Below are 26290 nucleotides of genomic sequence, written 5' to 3' on the forward strand. Positions count from 1 at the left end.
GACGGTGTCAATAGAGCAGTAAATGGTGTCAGTAGGGCAGTGGATAGTGTCAGTAGGGCAGTGGACAGTGTCAGTAGAACAGTGGACGGTGTCAGTAGAGCAGTGGACGGTGTCAATAGAGCAGTAAATGGTGTCAGTAGAGCAGCGGACAGTGTCAGTAGAACAGCGGACAGTGTCAGTAGAACAGCGGACAGTGTCAGTAGGGCACACAGTAGGCAGTGTCTGTAGGGCAGTAAATGGTGTCAGTAGAGCAGCGGACAGTGTCAGTAGAGCAGCGGACGGTGTCAGTAGAGCAGCGGACGGTGTCAGTAGAGCAATAAATGGTGTCAGTAGAGCAGTGGATAGTGTCAGTAGAGCAGTGGACAGTGTCAGTAGAGCAGCGGACAGTGTCAGTAGGGCAGGCAGTAGACAGTGTCAGTAGAGAAGTAAATGGTGTCAGTAGAGCAGTGGATGGTGTCAATAGAGCAGTGGACGGTGGCAATAGAGCAGTAAATGGTGTCAGTAGGGCAGTGGACAGTGTCAGTAGGGCAGTGGACAGTGTCAGTAGGGCAGGCAGTAGACAATGTCAGTAAGGCAGTAAATGGTGTCAGTAGAGCAGTGGACGGTGTCAGTAGAAAAGTAAATGGTGTCAGTAGAGCAGTGGACGGTGTCAGTAGAGCAGTGGAGCAGTAAATGGTGTCAGTAGAGCAGAGGACGGTGTCAGTAGAGCAGTGGACGGTGTCAGTAGAGAAGTAAATGGTGTCAGTAGAACAGTAAATGGTGTCAGTAGAGCAGTGGATGGTGTCAGTAGAGCAGTAAATGGTGTCAGTAGGGCAGTAAATGGTGTCAGTAGACCAGAGGATGGTGTCAGTAGAGCAGTAAATGGTGTCAGTAGGGCAGTGGACGGTGTCAATAGAGCAGTAAATGGTGTCAGTAGGGCAGTGGATAGTGTCAGTAGGGCAGTGGACAGTGTCAGTAGAACAGTGGACGGTGTCAGTAGAGCAGTGGACGGTGTCAATAGAGCAGTAAATGGTGTCAGTAGAGCAGCGGACAGTGTCAGTAGAACAGCGGACAGTGTCAGTAGGGCACACAGTAGGCAGTGTCAGTAGGGCAGTAAATGGTGTCAGTAGAGCAGCGGACAGTGTCAGTAGAGCAGCGGACGGTGTCAGTAGAGCAGCGGACGGTGTCAGTAGAGCAATAAATGGTGTCAGTAGAGCAGTGGATAGTGTCAGTAGAGCAGTGGACAGTGTCAGTAGAGCAGCGGACAGTGTCAGTAGGGCAGGCAGTAGACAGTGTCAGTAGAGAAGTAAATGGTGTCAGTAGAGCAGTGGATGGTGTCAAAAGAGCAGTGGACGGTGGCAATAGAGCAGTAAATGGTGTCAGTAGGGCAGTGGACAGTGTCAGTAGGGCAGTGGACAGTGTCAGTAGGGCAGGCAGTAGACAATGTCAGTAAGGCAGTAAATGGTGTCAGTAGAGCAGTGGACGGTGTCAGTAGAAAAGTAAATGGTGTCAGTAGAGCAGTGGACGGTGTCAGTAGAGCAGTGGAGCAGTAAATGGTGTCAGTAGAGCAGAGGACGGTGTCAGTAGAGCAGTGGACGGTGTCAGTAGAGAAGTAAATGGTGTCAGTAGAACAGTAAATGGTGTCAGTAGAGCAGTGGATGGTGTCAGTAGAGCAGTAAATGGTGTCAGTAGGGCAGTAAATGGTGTCAGTAGACCAGAGGATGGTGTCAGTAGAGCAGTAAATGGTGTCAGTAGAGCAGTGGACGGTGTCAGTAGGGCAGTAAATGGTGTCAGTAGGGCATAAAACGGTGTCAGTAGACCAGAGGACGGTGTCAGTAGAGCAGTAAATGGTGTCAGTAGAGCAGCGGACAGTGTCAGTAGAGCAGCGGACAGTGTCAGTAGGGCAGGCAGTAGACAGTGTCAGTAGGGCAGTAAATGGTGTCAGTAGAGCAGTGGACGGTGTCAGTAGAGCAGTAAATGGTGTCAGTAGAGCAGTGGACGGTGTCAAAAGAGCAGTGGGCGGTGTCAATAGAGCAGTAAATGGTGTCAGTAGAGCAGTGGACGGTGTCAGTAGGGCAGTGGACAGTGTCAGTAGGGCACACAGTAGGCAGTGTCAGTAGGGCAGTAAATGGTGTCAGTAGAGCAGCGGACAGTGTCAGTAGAGCAGCGGACGGTGTCAGTAGAGCAGCGGACGGTGTCAGTAGAGCAATAAATGGTGTCAGTAGAGCAGTGGATAGTGTCAGTAGAGCAGTGGACAGTGTCAGTAGAGCAGCGGACAGTGTCAGTAGGGCAGGCAGTAGACAGTGTCAGTAGAGAAGTAAATGGTGTCAGTAGAGCAGTGGACGGTGTCAATAGAGCAGTGGACGGTGGCAATAGAGCAGTAAATGGTGTCAGTAGGGCAGTGGACAGTGTCAGTAGGGCAGTGGACAGTGTCAGTAGGGCAGGCAGTAGACAATGTCAGTAAGGCAGTAAATGGTGTCAGTAGAGCAGTGGACGGTGTCAGTAGGAAAGTAAATGGTGTCAGTAGAGCAGTGGACGGTGTCAGTAGAGCAGTGGAGCAGTAAATGGTGTCAGTAGAGCAGAGGACGGTGTCAGTAGAGCAGTGGACGGTGTCAGTAGAGAAGTAAATGGTGTCAGTAGAGCAGTAAATGGTGTCAGTAGAGCAGTGGATGGTGTCAGTAGAGCAGTAAATGGTGTCAGTAGGGCAGTAAATGGTGTCAGTAGACCAGAGGATGGTGTCAGTAGAGCAGTACATGGTGTCAGTAGAGCAGTGGACGGTGTCAGTAGGGCAGTAAATGGTGTCAGTAGGGCATAAAACGGTGTCAGTAGACCAGAGGACGGTGTCAGTAGAGCAGTAAATGGTGTCAGTAGAGCAGCGGACAGTGTCAGTAGAGCAGCAGACAGTGTCAGTAGGGCAGGCAGTAGACAGTGTCAGTAGGGCAGTAAATGGTGTCAGTAGAGCAGTGGACGGTGTCAGTAGAGCAGTAAATGGTGTCAGTAGAGCAGTGGACGGTGTCAAAAGAGCAGTGGACGGTGTCAATAGAGCAGTAAATGGTGTCAGTAGAGCAGTGGACGGTGTCAGTAGGGCAGTGGACAGTGTCAGTAGGGCAGGCAGTAGACAATGTCAGTAAGGCAGTAAATGGTGTCAGTAGAGCAGTGGACGGTGTCAGTAAGGCAGTAAATGGTGTCAGTAGAGCAGTGGACAGTGTCAGTAGAGCAATGGAGCAGTAAATGGTGTCAGTGGAGTAGTAAATGGTGTCAGTAGAGCAGAGGACAGTGTCAGTAGAGCAGTGGACGGTGTCAGTAGGGCAGTAAATGGTGTCAGTAGGGCAGTAAATGGTTTCAGTAGAGCAGTGGACGGTGTCAGTAGGGCAGTAAATGGTGTCAGTAGGGCAGAAAATGGTGTCAGTAGACCAGAGGACGGTGTCAGTAGAGCAGTAAATGGTGTCAGTAGGGCAGAGGACGGTGTCAGTAGAGAAGAGGACGGTGTCAGTAGGGCAGAGGACGGTGTCACCCGGTGAGAACTGTATATATGGATGCTGTCTGGGAGTGGAGAACAGTATATATGGGGGGACTGTATATATAGATAGTGTATGGAGGGGGAAGGGGGGTATATGGTGGGGGGAGGGGTGTGTGTAAATGGTGTCAGTAGAGCAGTGGACGGTGTCAGTAGAGCAGTAAACGGTGTCAGTAGGGCAGTAAACAGTGTCAGTAGGGCAGTAAATGGTGTCAGTAGAGCAGTAAATGGTGTCAGTAGGACAGTGAACAGTGTCAGTAGAGCAGTGGACTGTGTCAGTAGGGCAGAGGACGGTGTCAGTAGGGCAGAGGACGGTGTCAGTAGGGCAGAGGATGGTGTCAGTAGGGCAGAGGACGGTGTCAGTAGGGCAGAGGACGGTGTCAGTAGAGCAGAGGACGGTGTCAGTACGGCAGTGGACAATGTCAGTAGGGCAGAGGACGGTGTCAGTAGGGCAGAGGACGGTGTCAGTAGAGCAGAGGACGGTGTCAGTAGAGCAGAGGACGGTGTCAGTAGGGCAGAGGACGGTGTCAGTAGGGCAGAGGACGGTGTCAGTAGAGCAGAGGACGGTGTCAGTAGGGCAGAGGACAGTGTCAGTAGGGCAGAGGACGGTGTCAGTAGAGCAGAGGACGGTGTCAGTAGAGCAGAGGGGTGTGTGTATAGTGTATGGTGGGGGGAGGGGGGTGTATGGTGGGGGAGGGGAGTATGTATAGTGTATGGTGGGGGGAGGGGTGTATGTATAGTGTATGGTGGGGGGAGGGGGGTGTATGTATAATGTATGGTGGGGGAGGGGGGTGTATGGTGGTGGAGGGGGTGTATATATAATGTATGGTGGGGGGAGGGGGTGTATGGTGGGGGAGGGGTGTATGTATAGTGTATGGTGGGGGAAGGGGGTGTATGTATAATGTATGGTGGGGGAGGGGGGTGTATGTATAATGTATGGTGGGGGAGGGGGGTGTATGTATAATGTATGGTGGGGGAGGGGGGTGTATGTATAATGTATGGTGGGGGAGGGGGGTGTATGGTGGGGGAGGGGTGTATGTATAGTGTATGGTGGGGGGAGGGGGGTATATGTATAGTGTATGGTGGGGGGAGGGGTGTATGTATAGTGCATGGTGGGGGAAGGGGGGTGTATGGTGGGGGGAGGAGAGATGAGAGTACTTTGAAAACCTGACAATGAAAAAACTTACCTTACAAGCTTGGCTGCAGTCCCAGCGCGATCTCTGCACACATTCCAGAGCAGCAGGGAATGGGGAGGCTCCGCCAACCTCCTTGTCCCTTCTACAGCCAGCCAGAGGATTGGAGGAGAGCACCATGGAGGCTCCGCCCACCTCCTTGTCCCTTCTGCAGCCAGCCAGGGGATTGGAGGAGAGCACCATGGAGGCTCTGCCTCTGTGTCCCGACTCCCGTCCTGTACTCAGAGTCTCAGACAGTTAAACAGGAGCAGAAATTAATAAGCGCTACGCCGCTGCGGACCCCGAAATTGAGGAGACACGGCCACGCAGGAAGGGAGCCACTGACGGGTCTGAAATGAATAATGTGCCCGGGTCTCAGGTGGTCAGAGACCCGGGCACATGTTTCAAAACCCGTACTGTCCGGGTGAATCCCGGACAGGTGGCAACCCTAGTTTATAGTACTCTGCTGATGTATGCTCTGTAGCAGCAGAGGGCACCTGCACTATGAATCTGTGCCTGCACAGCACTGATTGGTGTTGTGCCAGTCACATGACATAAAAAATTGGCTTTCAGAATAGAAAATCAACATGACATAAAAAAATGTCTTTCAGAATAGAGAATAAAAATAATTAACGTATATATCAGCGTATAACACACACCCCAAGTTTAGGAGGAAAGTTTAAGGAAAAAAAAACGACATTTTAAATGCCCATCAATGCAGCCTTATCAGTGTCCATCTGCAGCTTTGCCCATCATTGCAGAATGATCAGTGTCCATTTGAAGCCTTACCCATCATTGCAGAATGATCAGTGTCCATCTGCAGCCTTGCCCAAAATTGCAGCATGATCGGTTTTAAATTGTTATTGACTGCAGTTCCTCTTTAAATTGGTCTGGTTTCTGTATTAGTTGGGTTTTCCCCTAAGGTCAGACAATTGCTTGCTGTTGCCAGAGTGTTTTCCAGGATATAGGGCAGGAAGAACTGGGTTATAAATAGTTACCGCTGTCGAGATAGACAGAGCCGGATGTCCTGTGTACTCAGCTTGTCTCGCAATCCCACCCCTTTTCCCGGCTCCTATGATGGACACAACACCACTCCAATGCACAGTGTTTTAAAGTGGTTGTAAACCCTTACAAACCACTTTGACCTACAGGTAAGCCTAGATTAAGGCTTACCTGTAGGTCCAAGAAATATCTCCTAAACCTATATGGTTTAGGAGATATTCGCCCGAAAACAGGCACCGCTGTCTACGGCAAATGCGCCGTAGACAGCGGCGCGCAGGCGCACTGAGCGCGGCATTCTCAACGACGGAGCTGCCGCGCGTGTCGGCTCCCGTGCGCATGCGCGGGAGTGACGTCATCGCGGCTTCGCCGAATGACAACGGCGGAGCTGCAAGACCCCACCAAGAAGATGGATGTGGCGGACTACAGGGGACAGCGGTGACGTCGCTGGCTCCTGTGTCAGGTAAGTGACACATAATGGACTACTATGCGATGCATAGTAGTCCATTATGCTTTGCCTTTGCAGGGAATAAAAGAGGAAGTAAACTCATCAGGGTTTACTTCCTCTTTAAAGCTTAATACATATATTTTAACCTTTTGTGGACCGCACCACGTACATTTACTGCAGCAGGGCAGACACTCTGTGCCAGATCATGTACTTCTGGGGAGCGCACGCATGCCACTAGCAACCCGCTCCCACTGTTATTGGACTCAGCTGGAGCAAATAATCTGGTGCAGCTGATTCAATGTCTACCAGGACCCGCCGATCATTCAGGACACAGGCAGAGCGCCAGTCTGCCTATGTAAGCAAGGCAGACTGCCGTTCTGTCAGAGGGAAAGGTACTGATTCTGTGTTTCTGCTAAGCAGGAACACGGATCTTTGCCTTCCCCTATTCAAAGCCCCTCCCCCACAGTTAGTAAGCACAACTTAAGCATACATTTAACCTTTTGATCACCCCTGATGTTAACCCCTTACCTGCCAGTATCAGTAACAGTGCATATTTTCTATTACGGATCACTGTATTAGTGTTACTGGTCCCCTAAAAGTCTCAAGAGTGTCAGTTAGGTATCTGATTTTTCTGCTGCAATATCGCAATCAGCTAAAAGTCGCTGTTCGCCAACATTACTAATAAAAAATAAAAAAAAAGAAAGTAAGAAAAAATAAATAAAAATACCCCATATTTTGTAGAAGGACTTCATTGGGATTTTTTTTTATCAAAAAATATGTAGCAGAATACATATTGGCCTAAATTGATGAAGAAATAAGATTTTTTACATTTTTTTTATTGGGTATATTTTATAGCAGACAGTAAAAAATTATGTTTTTTATTTTATTTTTTGTGCTATAAGCAAAAAAGACCGACAATTAAAAAAAAAAAAAAAACGCACGTGATCAAAAACCACCAAAAGAAAGCTCTATTTGTGGGGAAAAAGGGACACAAATTTATTTTGGGTACAGTGTGGCACGCCGGCACAATTGTCAGATAAAGTAATGCAGTGCCGTATCGCAAAAAATGGCCTGGTCATGAAGGGGGTAAACCTTCTGGAGCTGAAGTGGTTAAAGCAATTTTTTTAATTTTTTTTTTGCAATACCATGGTGCAGGTTAACTGACAATAGATTTCACTTTGTTCACATTGTAAAGATATCTAGAGAAGGTTCTGCCAATCACAGGCTGTGTCACACCCCTCCAGCCTATGTCTATAATGTGCATGTGCTGGGACTAACAAGGAGGTAAAAACTCCATCAATCAACATCTTATATCTCACCCCCATAGTGTTTATCAATGTGAGGGCATGGAGGAGGAGGGAAGGGACAGTAATTTACCACTGTGTATACACCCACATGTGTGACTCTATAGTCATGTGTGCTGCACACATAAGAAAAAAGAGGAAATGAACAGTTTAAATGGGGACTGAAACTGTAACATGCTCAGTAGATGTGGTCTACACAATCTCAGGCTGGAGTAGGGACACAGACAAGGAGGGAGGGACAATGAACAACAAGATCAACCAGTTTTTTGGCAATCTACAGAAAACAAATTCTCTAGTGGTAAAGTGGATACAAACTATAATTGTACGTTGTAGTGGAAGAATGGGCACAAAGACTCATCAGTGCAATGATGGCATGTGCAGAAGGGCATATTGGTGTAGTTGTTGTCAAGTTTTAAAAGATTGCCCTCAGGGGCTGGCCACACCCCCTACAAGTTAATAAAGTAGCACTCTGACTTTCTACTTTGTGCCCAAAGAAGGATCGCGTACCCTCCTCAGTTATTGGATAAAGCCCTACGTGGATCGAAATTCAGCCAGTGCAGCAGGGACCAGCCAAGTTTTGACCCATGTATGGGCAGGCTTTCTATCGATCGATTTGTGTACAACCAGCCTGCTAGAAAATTTTTACTTGATTGGTAATCTGCTGATCAGTGTATTCTGACAGCAGTGAAGTCTCCTCTTAGTCTCCTCTCAGAATGCAATAGCGCAGCGGGAGGATTCCCTCATCCATACTGAATGTGTGGTTGGGTGAATCAAGTAATTTTCTCATTCAACCCTCGGGTTATAAAAAAACAAAAATTACTCATGTATGACCAGCTTAAAGCAGAGGTCCACCTTAAAATAATATTAAAAGACAACAGCTACAAATACTGCAGCTGCTGACTTTTAATAAATGGACACTTACCTGTCTAGGGTGCCCGTGATGTCGGCAGCAGATGACGAGCAATTGCTCATCTGTCGGCTGCCCCCACCGCCATCCTTTGGTGAGGGAATCAGGAAGTGAAGCGTTGCGGCTTCACTGCCCGGTTCCCTACTGAGCATGCGTGAGTTGTGCTGCGCGTCTTTACTGGTCCCCGTTGTGTTTTGGGAACTGTGTGTTTCCCAGATCCCAAGAGGGTGGGGTGGGGGGGGGGGGGGGGGGGAATCTGCGGCTAGCTATTCCCAGAAGTGCAGACACCTGTATTATACAGGTATCTGCACCCCCCTCCCCCCTGAAAGGTGCCAATTGTGGCAGTGGGGGGGGGGGATCCGATGAGCGGAAGTTCCACTTTCGGGTGGAACTCCGCTTTAAGTCTGTTCCTAACTGCCCTGACAATGGACTATGTAGCATTTTGAGCAAGTAATGCATGCCCTAAACTCCACCAGCCCTCTCAGATTTTCTCTTGACAATGTAATCTTAATTCTCACTCTCATCTCTGTATCTTTCGTTTTTTTCCACCTCTTAGGCACACAGGTAAGCTACTGTACTTTTGATTTGGAAGGCCTTGCATTCATGACCCCAGGCCAGATCCCTATGTGAATTCTGTACCACAGCAGGCTCCAAGATGGACACCAAGCCCCTAGGTGGGAAACATAAAGTATGTCTGTTCCTTCATCACCAGAGCTCTCGTCATCTGCTACTGTTAGCCCTTGTACACACGGTCAGACATTGCGACAACAAACTCCATCGGATATTTTCTGACAGATTTTGTCTGAAACTGGTGTTGCATACACACGGTCGGACAAAGTTGTCAAGAAAATCCTTTCGTTCGGAACGTGATGACGTTCGTTTGTTGCGTCGGGACAACGTTGAGGCTAGTAGCCAACAGCTTTGGTCTCGTAATTTTATCTGAGCATGCGTGACACTTTGTCCAATCGGAATTCTCTACAAATGATCGGACAAAGTCCGATCGGATCATGTTGTCGGAAAATTTTATATCCAGCTCTCAAACTTTGTTGGTCAGACAGTCCGACGGAAAAAGTCAGATGGAGCTCACACACGGTCGGATTATCCGACAACACGGTCCGATCGGACATTTTCCGTCGGAATGTCAGACTGTGTGTACAAGGGCTTACACATTTTCACTGCCCCTTTTACCTTGATTCGGTAACAATAATGGTTGACTGTGATGTTCACTTACATATACTTAACCACAAGGGTTAACTTGGTCACACATGTAATTGCCTCTTCTTAACCCTAGAGAGTTAACATGGCTTCACTTCTCCACACACCAGTGTTAAATCTAAATCCCACACTTTGATGACCTCTTACCCAGTATATCTAATCAGGCATTTATCTTTATTATGAAAATCCTTTTACTTAGCAGACTTATGAATTATTATCTGTACATTCACATCATAATTCAGAACAGAGTCCTTGTAACACATTAAAGTGCAGGAATCCAAAGCATCTTGTCATTGATTTGACTGACAGCAGCGGGAACCAATGGCTGCGCTGCTATCAATCATCCAATGAAGAGCCCAAAAGAGCTGGGGGAGAACAATGCGGGATCGCACCTACTGAGATTTTGGGGCTCAGGTAAGTAAAACGGGGGCTCTGTGTTAAGATGCATTAAGGTGAAAAAACACAATGCTTTACAACCCCTTTAAAGTGACAAAAAACATTGACAAAGATTAACACATATACCCATAACGTAAACTTCATACCTGCCTACACAGTAATGGAGGTAGACACAGAAGGGCACATTGTTACAGTGCTAGAGGTGCATAAAGGAACTTTGTGCAAACATGCACGTTGGCTCCGTGGCAGCAAGTACATGTCGGTGAAGTGGTGGTGGTTTAAGAAGTGTGTGTTAGTGCAGTGCCCAAAAATTGTAGAAGGGCAATTGTTATGACCAGGGTCAGTTCAGTGCCTATGGGTGTAGAAGGGCAGTGGTTGTGACCAGGGTTGAATGTGTCCCTGCAGCATGCTGCTTTTGTTTCTTATGGGCCCTACACTGGCACTGGCAACATAGACATAGGATGTACTTTGTTCATGAGTTACATAAATGTGGTAAATGAAGTCTCCTATAACTGTTGATGTGGCCCTTTGAGTGAGCAAGAGCCACGACTAAGCCCTGAGAGTTGTTAAAATACTAAAAGGGGGCAAGTGATGGGAAAATGTTGCAAAGTAGTTGTACTTGTTCATTTTAGTTGTACTGGTAATTGTAGAAAACACCAGCCAGCCCCTAGAACAATTGAGGGGAAACCTTCCACGGAGAACACTGGTTCTGGTGACTCTGGATTTCCTCCCTTTGGAGAGATTTCCATTCACATGTTTTGGAAATTAACAGGAAGTGAAATCTCCCAAATGGTACACAGAGGGCAAAATAAAGAAAATGCTGACTGAGATTAAAGCCCTTCCTTCCTCTATCCAAAATGAAAATAAAAGTTCTGCTTTTAGTTCAACTTTAAGGCCAGCCATACATGGATCGAAATTCAACCCATGTTGTATTGGTACCCAGGTTGTACAGAAATTGATCTATTGATTGACTTCTGTACAACCACTTTGTCAGTTTTTTTTTCGAATGATCAGTACTGCCAGCTATAGCCAGCAACACTTATGATTATGTTCTGACGGCTCCCTGCTGTCTGAACACAATAGCACAGCGGAGGGATTCACCTATCCACATCGTATGCACATTTTTTGTTCAACCTGCTGGCTGAACAAAAAATGTGTAATGTATGGCCTGCCCAAGAGATGTACTTTGGGTGGACAATTATATTTGACTTTGCTTCAAATAAAGTAGTGGATGTTTAAAACTGGCCATGGGAAGAATTTTGAATGGCAATTCTTAGAAAAAGAATGTTCTAAGAAGGTAAATATTTGACTACCCTTTAGTGAGTCGAATCTATGTTCCTGTTCAACTGCAGTGCAATTTGAAGGAGCAGGACTGTATGGTTTTCATTAGGTAGAGTCCATTCATTCCAAAATCAAATGTTAAAAGCAAATTAAATCTTTTGACCGACTTTCGAATGTTCTGAAAATGTTTTGAGAATGTTTTACAAATTTTCGAAGACTTTTCCTAAGAATTTTCCATCTATGGCCAGCTTAACACATCCTGGTGTGCAACACTCAGGATTTCACGTGGCTAAGATCAAGGAGTTCAAGAGAAACGTCACCCTCATCTTAAATATTACAACAAAGACACCTTTTAAAATTGTTAGTAGTGACAATCTGCAAACAGATACTTATTGATAATTGCAGGCTTTTTTCTTATTTCTCTTTTCCTTCCCATTCTTCTCAGTATGACCATTTTCACTAAGGGCAAAATCAGAGGCAGAAAAAAAATGTCTTTCCGTGAAATCTCGCAGTTTACCACAGAGGTTTTCCAGGATGTATCTGTGGGGCACTCAACAGTAATTGTACAGTGCCTTGCAAAAGTATTCACCCCCTTGGCTTTTCAGAACACAATAGTCTAATTTGGTGAAGTAAAATTAGAAAAATATTTACATAAAACTATTTTTCAGAAATAAAAAAATGATAATTGGCATGTGCGTATGTCTTCACCCCCTCTGTTATGAAGCCCATAAACATTTCTGGTGCAACTAATTACCTTCAGTCACATAATTAGTGAAATGATGTCCACCTGTGTGCAATCTAAGTGTCGCATGATCTGTCATTACATATACACACCCTTTTGAAAGGCCCCAGAGGCTGCAACACCTAAACAAGAGGCAACACTCACCAAACACTGCCATGAAGACCAAGGAACTCTCCAAACAAGTAAGGGACAATGTTGTTGAGAAGTTCCCTAGGAGCACCATCAAATCTATCATAACTAAATGGAAAGAACATGGCACACCAGCAAACCTGTCAAGAGACGGCCACACACCAAAACTCAAGGACTGGGCAAGGAGGGCATTAATCAGATAGGCAGCACAGTGACCTAAGGTAACCCTGGAGGAGTTCCACAGCAGAGACCAGAGTATCTGTTCATAGGACGACAATAATCTGTACGCTCCATAGAGTTGGGCTTTATGGCAGAGTGGCCAGAAGAAAGACATTACTTTCATCAAAAAACACAATGGCACGTTTTGAGTTTGCGAAAAAGGCACGTGGGAGACTCCCAAAATGTATGGACAAAAGGTGCTCTGGTCTGGTGAAACTAAAATTTTACTTTTTGGCCAGCAAAGAAAATGTCTGGCGCAAACGCAACCCATCACATCACCCCAACGAACACCATCCCCAGTTAAAACATGGTAGTGGCAGCATCATGCTGTGGGGATGTTTTTCAGCAGTTGGGACTGGGAAACTGGTCAGAGTTGAGGGAAAGATGGATGGTGCTAAATACAGGGATATTCTTTAGCAAAACCTGTACCACTGTGTGTGATTTGAGGCTAGAACAGAGGTTCCCCTTCCAGCAGGACAATGACCCCAAACACACTGCTAAACCAACACTTGAGGGGGAAACATGTAAATGTGTTGGAATGGCCTAGTCAAAGCCCAGACGTCAATCCAATAGAAAATCTGTGGTCAGACTTAACGATTGCTATTCACAAGCGCAAACCATCCAACTTGAAGGAGCTGGAGCAGTTTTGCAAGGAGGAATGGGCAAAAATTCCAGTGGTAAGATGTGGCAAGCTCATAGAGACTTATCCAAAGTGACTTGGAGCTGTGATAGCCGCAAAAGGTGGCTCTATAAAGTATTGACCTTAGGGGGGTGAATAGTTATGCACATTGATTTTTTCAGTTATTTTGTCCTATTTGTTTGCTTCACAATAAAAAATAAAAAAATCTTCAAAGTTGTGGGCATGTTCTGTAAATGAAATGATGCAGATCCTCAAACAATCCATGTTAATTGCAGGTTGTGAGGCAACAAAACATGGCAAATGCCAAGGGGGGGAAGGGGTGAATACTTTTACAAGGCACTGTAAGTAAAAGAAAAACGTGCTTGTTTAACAAATTACTGATGAAGGATGATTTTCTATCATCATGCAGAGCTTCGTTCTGATGTGACTGTTAGTGAAAGGGGGAAAGGTCCGCTTTAAGTTTAAGTACTTGCGCCTAGCTGGAGTACCTTCTACCGTTCTTGAAAGTAAATCCATTGTGATATCAAACAAGGAAATTCTAGTTCAGCTCTGCAATATGCCATGTATTTGGGATTCATTTCAAATATACTATATGCACAAATGGGGACAAGTCCAGTCTACTTAGCAAGCTTAAGCTGAAGTAAATAATTTGCAAAGCTCTGCCTGCAGCTTCCCAGCCAGTTGAAATCTTGTACAATAATACACAGTTGTAAAAAGCAATTTTGTAGTTTGCCTCATTTCAATGCGCAGAAGATTAGCATAGAGTATTGGTGGAGTAATACGATCATTACGCATCAGAGAATGTGTTTCCACAGTATGATCATGTGACTTGGGAGATGCAAATTTATTTCTAATTGTCTGTTTTAAACCAAATGTCATTTTAATGAACAGCTCCCTAAATGTTCTCTATAGGGTGCTGCTGAGCTTATTTTCCAGTGCATGAATTATTCATACTTTAATGTGTAAGCATTAGGTAAAGCATAAAAAGAAAAGCTTTGTTTGTTGTGCATATTTAAAACATTATAATTTGTTACACGTTTCATGGTCTCCAGTGCAACATATATTCAGGGGTCTATCATAAGTAGAAATAATACATAGCCCCCTCCAACCCCAATAATTAAGACTGCATCCCATTTGGAACAAGTTGTTCTCACAATATAATATCTCTTTATTATACTCACTTTTTAAAGCAGGGGAAGGTATTAAAGTATAGCACTGACTTAATGAGCATTCTAATTGTATTTTTCTGTTTTTATAGTACCACCCCATTCCCAACTTGTCATCTTCAAAGAAAATAATAAAAACTTGCTAAATTCAGTTATTTTGTACAAACAGTAACCATCAAAATGTTGCTGGGCAGAATTAGCGAGAAAGAAATGTAGGACCAAAGTTTTTTCCGGTCAAACGTCACTTATGGGTTAATTTTGCTCTCCTGTGACCTAATGTCAGTTTATAGCGGATTATTTCCCACTGTCAGCTGATGTGGCAAATCAGCTCCAGGCTCTGAAAAGATCCCAACAATAATTGTCAGGATCCTCCCAGCTACTTGATATCTGGCTCCAGCTCTCAGCATGTGGCTGAGAGCTAAAACCAGCTGCACTTACCCTTTCTCCAGCCTGACCCATGGAGGGGCAGAGTGGAGAGTGGTGACTTAGTCACCACTCTCTGCTCTAAGCAGATCAAGAACTGAGTAATCAGCAGTCATTTGATTTCTCACTTCTTGGGCAACGTGGCATCAGACCAATATGGCAGCATAGATTTGCATATGTATGTTGTTTTTGTTTTTTTGTTTTTTTCCAAAGAGCTTTATTTGACAAATGCAAGTACATCAGTTTAAGTAAGTGACAATCATAACCGTGTTTCAAAGTCAAGAGTATAGATAAAGATATGCATTGGTTACAGTTTCCTTATCGGATCCAAAGCAAAGCAAAGCCAACACAGAATACGTCACTAGCGCTAATTGTGATAAGTGGGACTTTGTCCCAATAAACAATCCAAGTGAAAATTACCATGTGATTGGCGCTGGCCAATGTTTTTTTTTATTTTTATAGCCCACTCCTTTAGGGCACTTTTACATGGGCTGACCAATCAGGTCTCCCCATGTGTTAGCAGACACATGTCCACTGATACCCGCTGCCATCCGATTCATTCCTGCCCACAAAAAAACAGATGGAATGTGGTCCTGTTTAACATCCGTCCAGCAGATTGGATCGAAGCGGACAGGTGGACCCTTTCCATCCAATTATTCCATAGAGACAGCGGGACTGTGTCCGTTCAGCACAGCGGAAGGGACGCGGACCTGTCATCTGCCTGCTCAGCAAAGATCAGCGGAGCAATCCCCCGCTGAGCAAGCGGAATCCCCTACACGTAGGCGCTCGTGTGAAAGGGGCCTTAAGTATTGGTTATACAAATATAATTAACCACTTTAAAATTCTTAAATGGGGTTTCCACTGTGTAAAAGGAAATAGAAAACCCTGTTAATAGCCAGGCAGTAGCCAATGGTATATGCATCTATTCTGTAAATTTCTGACTGCATTACCTAAGAAACAAGAATACCATTACAACTATAATTGTTTTAGGTGTTTTACCTTTTCAGAAAAACAATGGCTTATTAGTGCTGCCAGTATGTAACTGCTAGGAAGAGGTAAGACAATCATATAGCTATCATTATAAACACTATATGATACTATTTTATATCTCTTTAATATAAAAACAGTGTATATGCTGTGTGTGTGTGTGTATATATATATATATACATATAAATATATATATATATATATATATATATATATATATATATATATATATATACAGGCAGTCCCCGAGTTGGTCACAGCAATCACATGATACCAGGGCCAGCCCGGTACAATGACCGGTCTTCCACTGCGCTTGGTGAACACAGTGGGTGACAGATCCTACCACTGAGCACCCCCGCTCTAGATGTACACCAAGAGAACAAAAGGACATCATTTGATGTCCACCAAGGATATTAGTGCTCTCACCCGGCCATTATTTTATAATAGGGTAAGCAGGAAGTGGTTAATGAACTAATGTGTGTGTCTCCAGGTCACCCTCCTTGTGCCATGAACTGCATTGCAGCTCACACTACAGTACTTAACTAGTTCCAGATCACCCATTACACATATACTGCGGCAGGGAGGCCAGGCTTTGCGAAACAAGGTACCTATACGTTATCCGCGCGACCTGGTCTGGTGCGCACCAGATCAGAGCGTGAACAAATCAGCGGGCCTGACGGCCCTGATGGCCTCCCGCGATCGCTCTGGGGAATAACAGAGCGGTGGTCTGCTGATGTAAACAAAAATACATAGGGTAGTGGCGCATTCTGTGATATATTTAGTTGTAGTACAAGTCCATTGGGAGTCCTTAATGCCCCGTACACACGAGAGGACTTATGTCCGACAGACTTCCAAAGGAGTTCCGCCGGAGTTCCGCCGGAGTTCCGACGGAGTTCTGACAGACTTTTTGGCCGAACGGACTTGGCCACACACGATCACACTAAACTCCGACGGATTCGAACGTGATGACGTACGACCCGACTCGAATAAGGAAGTTCATAGCCAGTAGCCAATAGCTGCCCTAGCGTCGGTTTTAGTCCGTCGGAGTAGCATACACACGAGCGGAGTTTTCGAAGGGGACCGGGTCCGGCGGAGTTCCTTCGGGAAAATTTGAAGCATGCTTCATTTCTAAAGTCCGTCAGACTTTGGCGAATCAAAAGTCCGTTGCAGCCCACACACGATCGGATAGTCTGACGGACTCGGTCCTTCGGACTTTGGATGTTGAAAAGTCCGCTCGTGTGTACGGGGCATTAGAGCTAACCAGCTCTATGCTGAGAATCAGTCCACTGTGTCAGGAGAAAAAGAGAAAGACACAAGCGCCTCTGATTGGACTTTATTGTGCCTACATACAGATACCTCAAATGTGAGTTTTTAATGCTCCCTTTTCCATTAAATATTACAGTCCTTACACAGAGGTGCCTGTGTCTCTCTTTTTTGCTGATGTAAACAAAGCAGATATCCTTCCGTTAGACAGAAACAGAGATATCTGTTCTTCCTGTTAATCAGGAACACAGATCTCTCTGTTCCAGCAGTGGGTCCATCACCCACATAGTTAGTAAGCACACAAGGAACACATTTAACCCTTTGACCACCCCTGATGTTAACCCCTTCCCTGCCAGTGTCATTTATACAGTGTTAGTGCATTTTTTTATCACTGATCACTGTATTGGTGTCACTAGCCCCCAAAAAGTGTCACTCAGTGTTCAATTTTCCTGCCGCAATGTCGCAGTCCCGCTAAAAAATAGCTGATCACCACCATTACTAGTAGAAAAAAAATAAAAATAAAAAGCTCCTAAATCTATCCCATTGTTTGTAGATGCAATAACTTTTGCGCAAACCAATCAATATATAAGCTAATTGGTATTTTTTTACCAAAAATATATAGCAGATTACATATTGGCCTAAATTGATGAAGAAATTCGATTTTTTTACATTTTTTTATTGGGTATGTTATATAGCAGAAAGTAAAAAATATTGTTGTTTTTTTTTCAAAATTGTTGCTATTTTTTTTGTTTATAGCGCAAAAAATAAAAACCGAAGAGCTGATCAAATATCACCAAAAGAAAGCTCTATTTGTGGGGGAAAAAAGTACATCAATTTTGTTTGGGTACAGCGTTGTCCACTCACACAATTGTCAGTTAAAATAACGCAGTGCCCTATCGCAAAAAAATGGCCTGGTCATTACGGGGGTAAAACCTGTTTTAAATCTGCCTGAGCGCTGTGTGCTCTTGAAAGCAGAACTCTAGGCAGGTATTAAAGGCACAAATAATTGTAGCTCTAATTATTTTTTAAATGAAAGCAGTAAAAATACCTGAATTTGACTTAGTAACAGTCTCTTATGCCCTGTACACACGGTCGGAACTTTCCGATGGAAAATGTGCGATCGGACTGTGTTGTCGGAAATTCCGATCGTGTGTGGGCTCCATCGGACTTTTTCCGTCTGAATTTCCGACACACAAAGTTTGAGATCTGGATCAAAAATTTTCTGACAACAAAATCCGACCGTTTCAATTCCGATCGTGTGTAGACAATTCCGACGCACAAAGTGCCATGCATGCTCAGAATAAATTACGAGATGAAAGATATTGGCTACTGGCCTCTTTATAGTCCCTTCGAACGTGTTGTACGTCACCTCGTTCTGAACGTTTGGATTTTCCGACAACTTTGTGTGACCGTGTGTATGCAAGACAAGTTTGGGCCAAAGTTCGTCGGAAAAAATCAGACGGATTTTGTCGTCGGAATGTCCGACCGTGTGTACAGGGGATAACAGTTAAATGTAAAGTCTATACAGCAGAGCTGAGAGAAGGGGAGGGAAAAGCAGCACAATCAGCCAATCAGGTTTGCTGCAACTAAAAGAGCCATGCTGATAGGAAGAAACAGCAGGGTGTTGAAGATATATGCTCATCAGTGTGCTGTTTCTCCTTTTCACAAAACTGCAGGGGAGATCTTGCTCCATTTTCTGCTAGACAGGGCAGGGCTGTAGAGCAGAGCTATGTAAATCTTAGGTTTGGATGGACAGAAGTACAAATCTTTTGGCAGGTAAAATAGTTCTTGTGTATTTATTCAGTGTATTTAGTTATGTGCTTGGAGTTCAGCTTCAAGCTGAATGCTGCCAGGCATACTGAAATTATCTTCTGTTTGTGTGAATTCATATCACATGTTCACAAATGCTCATGTAAATTGGTGTACAGCAGATGAGTTACAGTCACCAGTTTTATACATACTAATAAAATGCACTGTATACATATATTAGACTGAAAGAAACAGATGCTTACTTGTCAAAAGTTTGTTTCTTTTTGCTTGATTCGGTGGAATAACTACATAGCTGCCATTGCTGTAATGAAATAAAAAAAGAATCAATACAACTATATACATAAAACAGATTTCTACACACTAATAGACTTTATTCACACCAAATCAGTTTTTATTAGCAAGTTAAAGGAAATAGGTAAACATTTCAGTTTTAAGCATCTTTTTGTTGTCTAGTTTATTGTCTTTTAGCCCTGGTTCACATTGATGCGATTTAGCATGCGATTTGACGTGCCAAACAGCATGTCAAATAGGCGGCAATTGCAGTATCCGAATTGGTGCCACGCCGCATTTGCAGGTTCTGTACTACTTTTGGCAATTTCAGGGTCCGATTAATTCATAAGGTCTGCAGTTACATCTTGTCCCGCAAGACTTGTGTTCAAGACTAGTTAGGCCTCCTGCTGTTCATTGAATTAGCTACATGCCCAGCCAGTACTGCCTTTTCAAGCTGAGGGTCATTGGCTTAGACTTTGTATATTAATGTCCCTAGCAGTCTGATTTTGTGTCTCCAAGTGTATTTCAAGCCAGTTTCCTGTTCGGTGTCACCATGCAACTCTACCTACTCTTAGGCTGGATTCACACCTATGCAGTTTTAGTGCTTTTTGCATTTTGCAGATGTCTGAAAAAGTGAAAGCTTGGTTTGCTATAATTGCAAAAAAAGATCTGCACACCTACTGGAAGTTTCTTGTCCTGTGGATAGTCCTGAAGAAAAGAATATCATGTAAGAACATGTGTTCTTAGGAGTGGAGCCTTGTGGAGGACTAGCTGTCAAAGTTAAGTCAGAGGAATCAACTAGTTCATACACTGTTAGACCAACACATTATTTTTAGATATTTTTGTATTTTTTAGCCTTGACAAAGCAAAAAAAATAAATATTTAAACTAAGATTAGGCAGTTAGAGGGAGATGTCGGAATTTAGAAGGGATTAATAGGAATTGTAATTTTATCTGCCTTTCTTTAAAATGCCATTTATGTTAGGTTTTGTATGCGTTATGAGACTTTTTTTTTCCATTTTCCCAATATCACTACCTGTAATATTCACATCTAGTTAGGCCCTACACAGCTTTAACCACTTCTGGACCGCCGCACGCTGATGTATGTCCCTTATTTGGGGACGGATATCGTTGTTATGGCAACAGCTAGCTGTCATAACCTCAGTATCCTCGTGTTCGGCCGGCGGTCTGGTACACGATAAAAGTGGTCTCTGTGGTGGATTTACCACAAGATCACTTTTATTGGCCGCTTAACGGAGCCATCGGCAGCAGATTAGGTCATCAGATCCTTCTCAGTACTGTGCATGGAGACGAGTGAGGGGAAGATGGCCCCCACCCGTCTTCATGACACTGCAGGGCGGAAGCAACGTCATAACATTACTTCTGCCCATAGCTCTTAAAGGGCATTTATTTATATTTTTTTAAATTGCATTTACAATTACAAATTAAATATGAGATCTGAGGTCTTTTTGATCCCAGGTCTCATATTTAGGAGGACCTGTCACTCTTTTTTTCTATTACAGGGGATGTTTACAACAGTTTAAAATTAAAAAATAAAAGGTAAAATAAATAAGAAAAAAAATGTTTTTAAATATGCCCCGTCCCACCAAGCTCGCGTGCAGAAGCGAACGCATACATGAGTAGCGCCCACACATGAAAACGGTGTTCAAGCCAAATATGTGAGGTATCGCCACAATCGGTAGAGCGAGAGCAATAATTCTAGCCCTAAGCCTCCTCTGTAAAACATACAACATGTAGATTTTTTTAAATGTCGCCTATGAAGATTTTTAAGGGTAAAAGTTTGTCGCCATTCCACGAGCGGTCGCAATTTTGAAGCGTGGCATGTTGGGTATCAATTTACTTGGCGAAACATTATATTTCACAATAAAAAAAAATGAGGCTAACTTTACTGTTGTCTTATTTTTTAATTTAAAAAAGTGTATTTCTAAAAAAAAAAAAAAAAGTGCACTTGTAAGACCGCTGCGCAAATACAGTGTGACAAAAAATATTGCAACGACCACATTTTTATTCTCTAGGGTGTTCGAAATATGTATAATGTTTGGGGGTTCTAAGTAATTTTATAGCAAAAAAAAATGTTTTCACCTTGTAAACACCACATCTAAAAAAGAGGCTTGGTCCTTAAGTGGTTAACTGTCACCAAAGGAATCACTACACTGAATAGTCAAGAACCCTACTGTCCACAACCAGTGTATGAATTGCTTATTATAGCACTGTTATGTTTTCAAATGTAATTTTTATTGGGAGCAATAGTTATGTGGTCAATTTTTAATTTGACCAAGAGATGGGATTGATTGGGTAAATGAAATAGCCGTTTTATTTAGCAAACATTTATTCATGATTATCAAAACATGTATTTCTGATTTAGTATAGTCATATTGTGTAACAATTGTCTTGATTGTGTTCAAAGGCTATTTACACCTTCATTGGCAAAGAATGCTATCTCGGCCTTTGAAGGCCTGGTCAGGCAAGAATTAACAACTACGTAAACAAGTATTTTGCATTTCAATCAAGATTTGACTTCAAAGACCCTTTAGCTAGCTAGTTCCCACCCTTTTTGTAAGACATATAAATTTGTATCAGCTGTACTAGGGAGTAGAAACATTATTTTGAACGTATCACCATGTATTGTATTGTTCTCCCTGCTTGTGGATGGCTACATTCTTGAATAATAAAATCTATTTTCAATCTGGCTTCAGCAGTCAAAATGTTGCTGAAACCCATGAGTTTTGGGGTTTCCCTATCAGCCTTCATGATGCTGTTTGTTCCTTAAGGTTCTCTAACAAACCTCTGAGGGCTTCACAGAACAGCTGTATTTAATCTGAGAATAAATTACACACAGGTAGACTCTATTTAATGATTAGGTGACTTCTGAAGGCAATTTGTTCCACTAGATTTTAGTTATGGGTATCACAGTAAAAGGGGCTGAATACAAATGCATGGCACACTTTTTAGATATTTATTTGTAAAACATTTTGAAAATCATTTATCATTTTCATTCCACTTTGTGTTGGTCTATCACATAAAATCCCAATAAAATACATTTATGCTTTTGGTTGTAACATGACAAAATGTGGAAAATGTTAAGGGGTGTGAATACTTTTTCAAGGCGATGTATATGCTTATTCTATATTATTATATATCACTTGAAGACAAAGCTGCATTTTGTTTTAAGATGGGATCAGGGAAGGGGCTAGGGGCAGGGCCAGGAGTGGGATCGAGGGTGGAGTCAAAGCAGGCCCCATCAGGTAGGCTGTACGGGGTCCCATAATTTCTAACAGCGGTATGATATCACTACATTGGGGCTTAAATGCAACCATTCCAAATGTATACTATTCTGACCCCCTGGGTGCACCTGTGTAGTAGTATGTTCTTGGCTATGTCCTTGGATGCAAAGTTCTGTTACAGAGAATTAGAGGTGCACCAAATGGAAATTTGTGTGCTGAAACCAAAAATGCAGGATGCACTTGGCTGAAAACTGAAACTGAAAATTACAGTTTTTAACCACTTGTTGACCGGGCCATAGCTGAAAGACGACTACAGCGCATTCGGCTAATTCTAGGTGGGCGTACTATGTCCTCCCAGACTCACGCTGCCTGCGTGCCTCCTGGGGCGTGCGCCCAGAATCTTCCGTGACTACGGATGACATTGGCCTCTTACCACATGATCACTTGTCAACAAATCAGCGCATGTTCAGTGCAGCTCTCTCCTCTCCTCACATGCAATCGGTACAGCCTGTGAGAAGAGGAGGGAGGCGGTGCAGGAATGCTGTGGGCTGGATATGAAGTGCCCACAGTGCTGATCTATGCCCATTCATGCCTCATCCATGCATGATCGATGCCCATCCGTGCATCATACATGCCCATTCGTTCCTGGTACATACTCATCCGTGCCCATCCATGGCTGATACATGCCTATCCATGCTCACCCGTGCCTATCCATGTCTCATACATGCCCATCCATGCCTCATACATGCCTATTCATGCCTCATACATGCCCATCCATGCCTCATAAAAGCTCATCCATGCCCTTCCATGGCTTATCCATGCCCATCCCTGCCTCATACATGCCCATCTGTGCTTCCTCCGTGCCTCATACATGCCCATCCGTGCCTCACACATGCCCATCCGTGCCCATACATGCTTCATCCGTGCTCATCCATACCCCATCTGTGCTCCATCCATGCCACATCAGTACTCATCCGTACCACACCCATGCCACATCTGTGCCCATTCATGCCTGTTCCATGCCACATCAGTGCTCATCTGTGCCACATTAATGCTAATCCATGCCCATCCATGCCTCATCCATGCCACATCAGTGCTCATCCATGCCTCATCAGTGCTCATCCGTGCCAAATCAGTGCTCATTAGTGCCACATCAGTGCTCATCTGTGACACATCCATGCCACATCAGTGCTCATCCTGACGGTGCTACCTGCATGTTGGGCCAATGTATGTGGCCAGGCTGTGTAAAATTCTCACACACGTGTTATTGCTATACTCAGGAGGAGTAGCAGAATGTATTTTGGGGTGTAATTTGTGCTATGCACATGCTATGTGATAGAAAAATCTTATAAATTGACAACTTTGTGTAACAAAATTGTGTTTTCATTCTCTTTCAACATATTTCAAAAACTTGTGGAAAAAAATGACATTTTCAAAAGACTCATTATGCCTCCTAGATTATGTGTTGGGGTGTTTGCTTTCCAAAATTGGGTCATTTTGTGGGCATCTATATTGTTCTGGTGCTCCAGGGCCTTCAAGAGTGTGATAGGTTGTCAGGAAATAAGATGTGTAATTTATGTCCCTAGAACGCCGGAAGGTACTCCCTGCATTATGGACCTCTGTATGTGGCCAGGCTGTGAAAAAGTCTCACACATGTGGTATCACCATACTCAGGAGGAGTAGCAGAATGTGTTTTGGGGTGTAGTTGCAAGTATGCATATGTTTATAATACATATCCAATAAAAAATGTAAAAAAACAAATTTATTCATCAGTTTAGGCCAATATGTATTTTTTTACAGATTTTTGGTAAAAAATCGCAATAAGCGTATATTGATTGGTTTGCGCAAAAGTTATCACATCTGCAAAATAGATAGATTTTGTGACATTATTACAGTGATCAGAGCTAAAAATATCCACTGATCACTGAATAAATGACACTGGCAGGGAAGGGGTTAACACTAGGAGGCGATCAAGGGGTTAAGTGTTCCCTAGGGAGGTGTTTCTAACTATGTGGGGAGTGTAATGACAGGGAGTACAGAGAGATCGCTGTTCCTGATAACTAGGAACAGACATTCTCACTGTACTCCCAGAATGGGGATCTGCTTTTTTTACATTGGCAGATCCCTGTTGTGCCTCTCTGAGGAGCGATGGCAGGTGACTGGTGGACACCGCAGCCCCAGGAACCATGCATCGGCTTCCACACTGTGCAACGGGCATGTGTGCGCAGCCACAGTGTCTCATGCATGAAACGGCATACAGGTTTTGCGCAATAGGGCTGCCCTGCCGCAGTATATAGGCGGTGGGCGGTCCTTAAGTGGTTAAATTCTATGTATGTCTTCACACTGGTCCCTTGTGCTTCCATTGTGTTAAAAATACTGCTTGCTGCATTTTTGGTTCGTAAAAAAAAACGCACCAGAAATGTACCCCCCCCCCCGTTCAAACGCATTGAAAACACAGCAAGAATGCATCAATAATGCACCCTTGTTGGTTTTTGAGTCACATGACCTATGAAAAACAGTAAAATTGTGGTAAAATTGTGTTAAAATTGCAGTAAAATTGTGGTAAAACTGTGGCGTTTTCGGCACCATTATTGGCACCTTTTTCTCTTTTTGCCATTAACACCGTTTTGCCTGATATGTTTCGGCCGCCATTTTTGGTTCGTAAAAAAAAACGCACCAGAAATGTACCCCCCCCGTTCAAACGCATTGAAAACACAGCAAGAATGCATCAATAATGCACCCTTGTTGGTTTTTGAGTCACATGACCTATGAAAAACAGTAAAATTGTGGTAAAATTGTGTTAAAATTGCAGTAAAATTGTGGTAAAACTGTGGCGTTTTCGGCACCATTATTGGCACCTTTTTCTCTTTTTGCCATTAACACCGTTTTGCCTGATATGTTTCGGCCGCCAAAATTTTGGTGCATCTCCAGAAAGAATCTCTAGAGAGAAATAAGAATCAGATGCTAAGTGAGGGGACAACAGGAGATTATTTCAATTACTGATGAAAATTTCTGGAACTCAACCAGTGACATTAATATCCCAAGTAGTACCTCCTTTTTTAAGATCCCCACAACAGATTTCAGTGTTTTAGCAAATAACTCATGTATATAACAGACATAATACAGTAAGTTTTTAAAAAAAAAAAACCTTGCCACCAACTTTCAAAAAAAAAAAAATTGAAAAGCACAAAAAACAAAAAAACAAGTATATTAAAGCTGAGTTAAAGTTTAATCTAAAGTTCTATTTTGAATAGCCTAGTCCACACCCCCCCCCCCCCCCATTCCTTCCCCCATCAATATTCCAATAAAATGTTTAATGAAACCTTCCTGCTTTCATTACATGCCTTATTTTAGACTCACAGACATTATTACTGGGTCTCTGTGCTTCTCTATGCAATGTAGGCCAGACCAAGGTGCCCATCGAGTCTGCCCAAACATTTTCAATGTATTTTTTTTTTTATATATAGATCTATATTCAACCCAAGCATGTTGGAATCCATTTACTGTGGACTGACTCACCACCTTTGCTGGAAGTCTATTCCAAGCATCAACTACTTTTTCAATAAAATAATACTTTCTACGTTTTGAACTTTCCTCCTGCTAGTTTAAAATTAATGTCCCCGTGTTATTGGCATCATATTACATCACAGTACTCTGCCTTAGTACTACACCCAGGAGTCCTCATCTCTGACGCAAGTGGCTGGCACTTGGAGTTGTGCAAATATCAAAAAACTTTTTATGGTCAATTATCATTCTTGAGGCGTAAGCATTCCTAGGCAGGCTGTGCTTGCATGTAGACAACACTAGGTAATGCCCACATGTTATGCGAAGCCTCTGTGATTAAGAGAACTGAAATCCAATGAATGACAGGGAAGGACCAGGGGTGGTAAAGCTGGGGAGAAAAAGACTACATGTTGCTGGAGGTCATTCACTCAGGAAATGAGGCATAATCGATCTGACTTGCTGCAGCTTGCAATGCACACTGTGAGAAGCTCACAGTGTGCAGTGAATCCTGAAATCAGCAAAAACAATTTCAGTACAGAAGAGTAGCCTTTACAACTGTGCAGAACTGATGATAAGGCTGGAGATCAGCTTTATCTGTTTTCTGTGCTGGCCCAGCTCCTCCAGCCCTTCCCTCACCTCCCTAGAAACACTTTTATGTAGCCGCTAGAAAAAGGACACATCAGAATAATGTAGGTGTCACTTGAGTGACAGCTCC

The 26290-nt window shown here is 43.7% G+C and overlaps 1 protein-coding gene across 3 annotated transcripts in view; it reads right to left on the reverse strand.

The window, feature by feature from the left end:
* Positions 1 to 26290, reverse strand: part of EPSTI1 (epithelial stromal interaction 1) — a 169685-nt gene that overhangs the window by 127723 nt on the left and 15672 nt on the right. For all 3 annotated transcript variants that reach the window (XM_077483195.1, XM_077483196.1, XM_077483194.1), the window contains exon 2: positions 18800 to 18858. In XM_077483195.1, coding sequence (XP_077339321.1) covers positions 18800 to 18858 — 59 coding nt within the window. The remainder of the gene's footprint in view (positions 1 to 18799; positions 18859 to 26290) is intronic.

Source organism: Lithobates pipiens, unplaced genomic scaffold (assembly GCF_037356315.1).
Source record: "Lithobates pipiens isolate NorthernLeopardFrog02 unplaced genomic scaffold, aLitPip1_a1.2 Scaffold_16, whole genome shotgun sequence".
NCBI classification, from domain to species: Eukaryota; Metazoa; Chordata; class Amphibia; order Anura; family Ranidae; genus Lithobates; species Lithobates pipiens.